This window comes from Prorops nasuta, unplaced genomic scaffold, assembly GCF_024137725.1.
Source record: "Prorops nasuta isolate Cenicafe-Biocafe unplaced genomic scaffold, Cenicafe_Pnas_1.2 PNAS00022, whole genome shotgun sequence".
In the NCBI taxonomy this organism is placed as follows: Eukaryota; Metazoa; Arthropoda; class Insecta; order Hymenoptera; family Bethylidae; genus Prorops; species Prorops nasuta.
Window position 1 is genome coordinate 2,621,512 of NW_027116819.1, and position 6,727 is coordinate 2,628,238.

Consider the following 6,727-nt stretch of genomic DNA (forward strand, 5'->3'; position numbering starts at 1 on the left):
TTATGTTGGCACAACACGATATATATATATATATTGATCAATCAGCTCTTTTAGATCCCATCATTCAGAGTGCTATAGTCAACTAACACGAGTCTCCTATATGTTGCCATTAGAGAAAGACTCTGTATACTGATAACTGCTATACAGGGTGGAACGTTAACGCCGCACTTCCTTTAAACGGGTGATTCCTGAGACTTTTGTAAGGAGAACGCCGTTAGCCGTTTTAAAATCTAGCCACTGGTTAAGGAGATATTAAAGATTAAATTTTGTATGCAATTATTGATTTTACATATGATTGCAGTAGTATTGGTGTAACGTCCGGGATGTGGATTTGGGAATAATGTTAATGGAGTAGCGTTAAAGTGGTCGGAGCCGAGATCCCGGTTGTCACAAAATAAATTTTATTAGGTAATTTAAGATGGTTGTCTTTATTTATTTAACATTTACGAAGTTTCAATCTATTATGATAGTTTCTATTTCCCCTTCGTTTGTATTTTGTCTGACAGACGAAAAGCGCGAATCTGTGGTAAAAATATCGTTATTGGATAAACGGCACGCATCAACACTTGTATTTACGTCAACCGTGGTGAGATTCCAGTCGTTGGGAATACAGACCGTTTCTAATTGGGTCACATTTATTTGTGACTGTTCAATCACAACGCTATTACTATTTACTATCGTAGTTTGTTGATGAAGAGAAAAATTAACAAACTGGGTCTCCTGGGGTAGGGTAAAAATTCCTAGCGGATTATTAAAGGGGTTTTCTTGCTGGAAGAATTGTTCGAAATCCAAGGTTTGATACGGTAATTCGTTCCTGGTTTCGGTAGATGGGTTTTCGAGATCCGATTCTATTATTTCTAGTAGTTGTGTGGATTCTAGATCACCCAAAGGAAGTGTTGATAATACAGTAGGCTCTAGATTGGTAGGGACGTCTTGAAGAGTAATCTGCGACGCAGTATTTTGTTTTGGAAACGATGTTTCCTGCTAGAGTCTGTAAGCTTCAAGCTCTCTTTTTAGTTTGGCGCGAAGAATCCTCTCCCTCTTCTTACGCCCACCTCTGCACTTCTTCTTGGGCATAACCCTGGATCTGAAGGGGTAAAACATGGTTACTCTGCGTAATTTAGCAGATGGATTGAAGGGGCTGCGTGTCGATCGCATGCGTGGAATAGTCCACTGCGTACGCTAGGTCGCAAGTATGACTATTGTGGATTTAGATAAGAGCTGCGCGTTCTTCTTGACTATAACCCTCCACTACCTTTGAGCCTATTAAATATCGTGGTCTGAATTGACTAATCGCGAAAGCCGGGACTCGCTCGTACACTTCATGCGAAAGGATAGGACAAATTTGGGAAAAAGCAGAGTCTCAATAATACTTAAGTCCTACCTTATTTCTTTTGGTAGTGGGAAAGAAATTTGTAAATGCTCAGCGCCTGGAGATGTTGCAGATGGTGATGTTGTAAGTGTTGTCGACAATGGGATGGCAAAGAAAGGTTCGATTCTTGGTTGATTCAATAAATGTTTTGTCCGTTCACGAATCAACTTTATTTTATGTATTGTACAGAGTAACCAAGTTACCGCCCTAATGTACCATGTCAAGTATAACTTGGACGCGTTAATGAGAGCTAATTTTAGTATGTCTAGTTAATAGTGGCGTTGAGATGAGACTGAGACTGCTCTGCTTCTTTTTTTGACCGACTTGGAGGAGTACTGCTTGGTCAGCAGTACTTGTTTTTAGGTCTATCGCTTGGCGATTCCTTAAACCTGATGAGCTGAGCGCCGGTGTGCTGTGCCACCGGATGTTGAGCTTGCATCTTCTAGGGACTTCTTGGATTCGTTGAGCTTATCGTTCTTAGAAATTTATACATAGTGCGGTATCTTGGCTTACAATTGTTTTATTATTTAATTTTTTACTTTTCTTATTATCCATATAAAAGCGATATATATATATATACATGTATGTTCGTGTGGGTTGTATGTTATTTATCGTTCTGTTTTCTACCTTCGGAATACACCAATGAACAAATGTTACAACATTTAGCTTTCGCTATATTTATTAATTCGTTTTTGCAGTTAAAACAATAATCGATGTTATTAATCTCTGGATGTATAGTAGTAATGTGTTCATTGTATAATGAGTAATTGATACGCATTGATTTACTGAGGTGATTATAACATTTCCCGCAAATATTTGGATACTTATAGCTAAAGTAGTAGATTCTTCTTTGACAATACGTGTTCTCGAGATCGGGATGGTAGTTATACATTTCTGTAAATATTGTAATTTATTCCTAGTTAATAGGACAAGGGTTAAGATTATAGTAGTAATATTTAAATAGCTGTTGTTTGGTCAGAATTTACTTAGGAAAAGAAAAGAAAAAAAATTTATACTGTGGACGTTACATCACCGCCCTTATGGAGACAAAAATTAATTTTTGAATTTTTGTCTGGGATTAGACAGTCAGCCTGTCTGGGTCTATTCTTCTTAGGGTTGGAATTTGTTAGTCTGTGGTAGATGTTCTCTTCTTGTTCAGCGCTGTCCATCTCTCTTTTCTTCATTATTCCAATCAATATCTGCGTACATTCTCCAAAGCATGCTCCTAGAATGAATGTACTGCATCCAAACAATGAATGGAGCGCATAGCCTCTTAGTAAGAGGCTAATTAAATATTTTATTGTTCCAAAAATCAATATTATCATTATTATTGCAGAACTAAATTCTCTGAATTTCATGAGTTTATTCCATGCTTTAGTAAATGTTGATTCTAATATTATTTCCATTTTTCCTTCGTCGAAGAGGTTCTGTATTTGTAGTGTGCTTCCCAAGTTTCCTTTTCCAAAATTTTCTCTGGCCATGTCATGGATCAAGGCTCCTTTTTGGTTTGGGAAAAATATTTGTTCTTGCATGTTTTCTAACTCTTCCATGGTATATATTCCGGATGTAGCTAAATTTTTTGCGTCCTTATACTCCCATTTTCCTTCTTTGTTAGGATTCAATTGATGTGGTTCTATGTCTTTATAGATTATTCCCGGGAAATTGTACCATTGTCCGTTAATTTCGAATTGTGTCGTTAGGATTCTGTTGCACCTTTTCATTGTGCCATGTTGTACTATTATGTGATTTCTAGGCGTTAAAAATAAAGATTCATTTTTACTAGAGATAGGGAGTTCGTTATAGCATTCTTTCGTGTCTCTGATTGTTACTGGTACAGGTATACATATGATTACTCGAATAGTTTCTCCTGTGACTACTCCTGTGTAACCGGGTTTGTTATTTACTCTATATGCGAATTCATCTGGATTGTTTAGAGCGAGACCAAGAGTGGTGTCTATAAATTGTTGTTCTAATTCACATCTTTGTCGATTTAACTCTTGGTACATATGTATCATTTGATTTTTAACGTGTTTTTCCAAATATACGAATTTGGAATTTATGTAGAGCATTATGTCCAGATCCTCGTTGGATCTTTTGTATTCAATGGGGAGTCTTCTAGCTTGGTTAACATATATGAGAAGTTTCGGATGTTCGGTAGTCAGAAGCTTATATCTACAAATCATTCTTTCTTCGTCCATCGTCAGGGCAAAGGTTGCATCTGCGGAAGACACCGTGTAGATGACAGGTCTCTTTGGGGAGAACACATCTCGTGTTCGATTTGCTGGACCTTCGTATAGCAAGGTTTATGTTTTAAATTCGGATTCGTGAGTAGGGATCTTTCTCCAAAACACGTAGTTCCCGTCTCCATCCATGCATTTTTCATGGTTGAGTGGACATCGGAATCCTTGATCTAAGATTATTTCATTAGTACTGACTTTTACGTTGGCTAAATAAGACTTAATGGTTATAGTAATAATGGCTTGGAATACTACTTTATTCCATGTTCCGTATACATCAGAGTATTGGACTCCATTAAGGTTCGTTTATACTAGGCCGTACCGTGACCGTAATGTGTCCGTACCTTACCGACATGAATATAGCCTGATATTCACATTAGGCCGGTTCATATCCGTTTTCCGTGATATTCTACATTCATTTTCAAAGTGTTCGTCATTCCGTAAGCATGGCTAGTTTCTCTATAGAAGAGTTAGCAGCCATAGCAATAATTATTGACGAGGAAGAAACCCGGAAGAAAAGGAGCATATGGGTACATAAAGCATGGACAGAAAGAGATGTCGAAGGAGAATTCACAACATTATATAAGGAACTGGTTGATGATGAGACAAAGTTTCATCAGTATTTTAGGATGTCCCAACGTTGTTTCAATATTTTACTCAACAAAATAAAAAATAGAATATGCAAGCAAACAACAAAATTAAGAAAACCATTTACGGGTAAAGAACGGTTAGCAATTTGCTTAAGGTAATTCTAAAAAAATAAGTATCTATTATAAATAAGTATATGCACATAGATTTAATTACATATTGATGACACTTATTAACTTTACACAACATATAATAACAACGCGGATAGTAATAGTATAAAATATTCAGTTACAAATTAATATAATATCACATCTTTCAAAATAAAAGTATTTTAGTATAATAACAACACAGAAATAAAATGTAAAATTTATAATGAAGTATAGTCTGAACTTTGCTTGTATGTATTATATAATTGACTATCTGATGATATATTTGACTGTTGATGCTGTGTGGTATAATTGTGTGATTGTGATATTAATGTTAATGGGGATGTTGCGTTTAAAGGTGAAGGAGTTGGAATAGGCGTATATATGGAGGGTAAATTAGATGTTGCACTTTCAGGCTGTCGGTCTTCTCTTTGTTCGTTTCTTTGTTTTTCATATAGATGGTTAAGTTCTGCTTCTTGAACGATAGAAAAAATTTTACTTTTCACTAGGTTTAAAGAAACTGGATTTAGAATTTTCATGGTAGGAGCAAGTCCATTTAAAAACGCATCGACAGGATGGACTACTGCATTTTGTACGTTAATTTTCTCATTTTTATCAATTATGTATTGCATTAATGTAGATGCTGCGCTCTGTGTTGTTTGAAATTTTGAGTCATTTTGTTTTTTTCTGGTAGAAGGCACTATTTTTGTTCTCAGTTGAGATGTTTTAACATTTTCCGAGCTTCTATCTATTAATGTATTATTAAAATCATCATCGACATCACTATCGAGATTTTCTTTATCTTGTAAATCTTCGGACACATTACTAATTGTATCTCTTTCTTTCATATATTAAAGTAAAAAATTCAATTGATCTTCGTATTTGTATTTACTTATTTTTGACGCAGCTTGTCCGCTTTTAGTAGTTCTCTTTTTTAAAGATTTTCTAAAATTGTCTCTAATGTTGTTCCATCGAGATTTACAAGTGCTAACTGTAAAAAAAACAAATATTATATAATAATAATAAAAAGTTACATGAGATTATATATATTTATTTGTAACTGATGTGCAAACTACTACAATTTTCAGTGTACAAATTCATTTACAAATACTGGTCTTAAAGTAATGTTCCAAGAACAATAAATTTATAATAAATATTATGTTTAAATAATTATTTCAGATACTTGGCGACAGGGGATTCTTACAAAACCATCTCATTCAGTTACCGTGTAGGAGTTTCAACCGTATATCAGATAATAATTGAAACATGTAGAGCCATCATTTCAGAGCTAATAAATGAATTCATGCCAATACCAACAAAAGAAAACTGGATAGCAATCTCAAATGATTTCCGGGATATTTTGAATTTTCCAAATTGTTTGGGTGCTCTAGATGGGAAGCACATTGTTATTCAGGCCCCACCTAACAGCGGATCACAGTTTTTCAATGATAAAAAAACGTTTTCCATTGTATTAATGGCCTTAGTTGACGCAAATTATAAATTTATAATGGTGGACGTAGGGTCCTTCGGAAAAAATAGCGATGGGGGAATTCTAGAACATTCGATTATAGGCAAAAGGCTTAAAGATAATACATTGAATGTTCCAGATGATACATTTTTACCAGGAACCTCAAAAAAAGCACCGTACGTTGTAGTAGGAGATGAGGCTTTTCCATTAAAAACGTACCTTTTAAGACCATATCCTGGAAAACAGTTGGATAATGAGAAAATAATCTTTAATTATCGATTATCTCGAGCCAGAAGGGTAGTAGAGAATGCTTTTGGCATTCTCAGTCAAAAATTCCGAATTTATAATAAAAGAATACAGGCAAAACCAGAGAACGTAGATCTTACTGTTCTTGCAACATGCGTATTGCATAATTTTATTAAAGAAATAGATGGTAATAATGGCCACAACATGAGTATTACAGAATTTAACGAGACACCAAGAATGTTAACAAACCTACATTTGCAAGGAGGTAATAGCACAATGAGTGCATTTGCAATAAGAGATTTATATAAAGATTATTTTAATTCCACCATAGGATCAGTTCCATGGCAAAATGAGAAAATATAATACCACAAATATTAGATAAATATTGCCTTATACACATATACATTATTTTGTATTTATAACTTTAATGAATTTGTATACTGCAATATATTATTCAAAAAAATTATTTTGTTTGACTAATCTATTCTTCTAAGTTACCTGTTTGGTTCAATTGTTCCGCAACTTTCTTCCATGCTTTGTCTTTGTAATGCCCATCAAGATACTTAGGATGTGATAAGTCATACAATTCTGAATATTCACGAACCAATTCTATTAATTTCTCGTCGTCCATCATAGCTTCTTAGCTACACAACTGGCTAAGTGAAGCTTT

The 6,727-nt window shown here is 34.7% G+C and overlaps 1 protein-coding gene across 1 annotated transcript; it reads left to right on the forward strand.

The window, feature by feature from the left end:
* Window positions 1–4,055: 4,055 nt before the first annotated feature.
* On the forward strand, window positions 4,056–6,420 carry LOC136781302 (uncharacterized). The gene is made up of 2 exons (XM_066740154.1): window positions 4,056–4,354; window positions 5,523–6,420. Exons 1-2 carry the CDS (start codon window positions 4,056–4,058, stop codon window positions 6,418–6,420), a joined length of 1,197 nt encoding a protein of 398 aa, XP_066596251.1.
* The last annotated feature ends 307 nt before the right edge of the window (window positions 6,421–6,727 follow it).

Excerpts from the sequence above, each read along its gene's own strand:
- LOC136781302 (XM_066740154.1), top strand. The coding sequence starts at position 4,056 with ATGGCTAGTTTCTCTATAGAAGAGTTAGCAGCCATAGCAATAATTATT. Across the intron at positions 4,355-5,522 it reads CGGTTAGCAATTTGCTTAAG|ATACTTGGCGACAGGGGATT; the intron begins GTAATTCTAAAA and ends TAATTATTTCAG.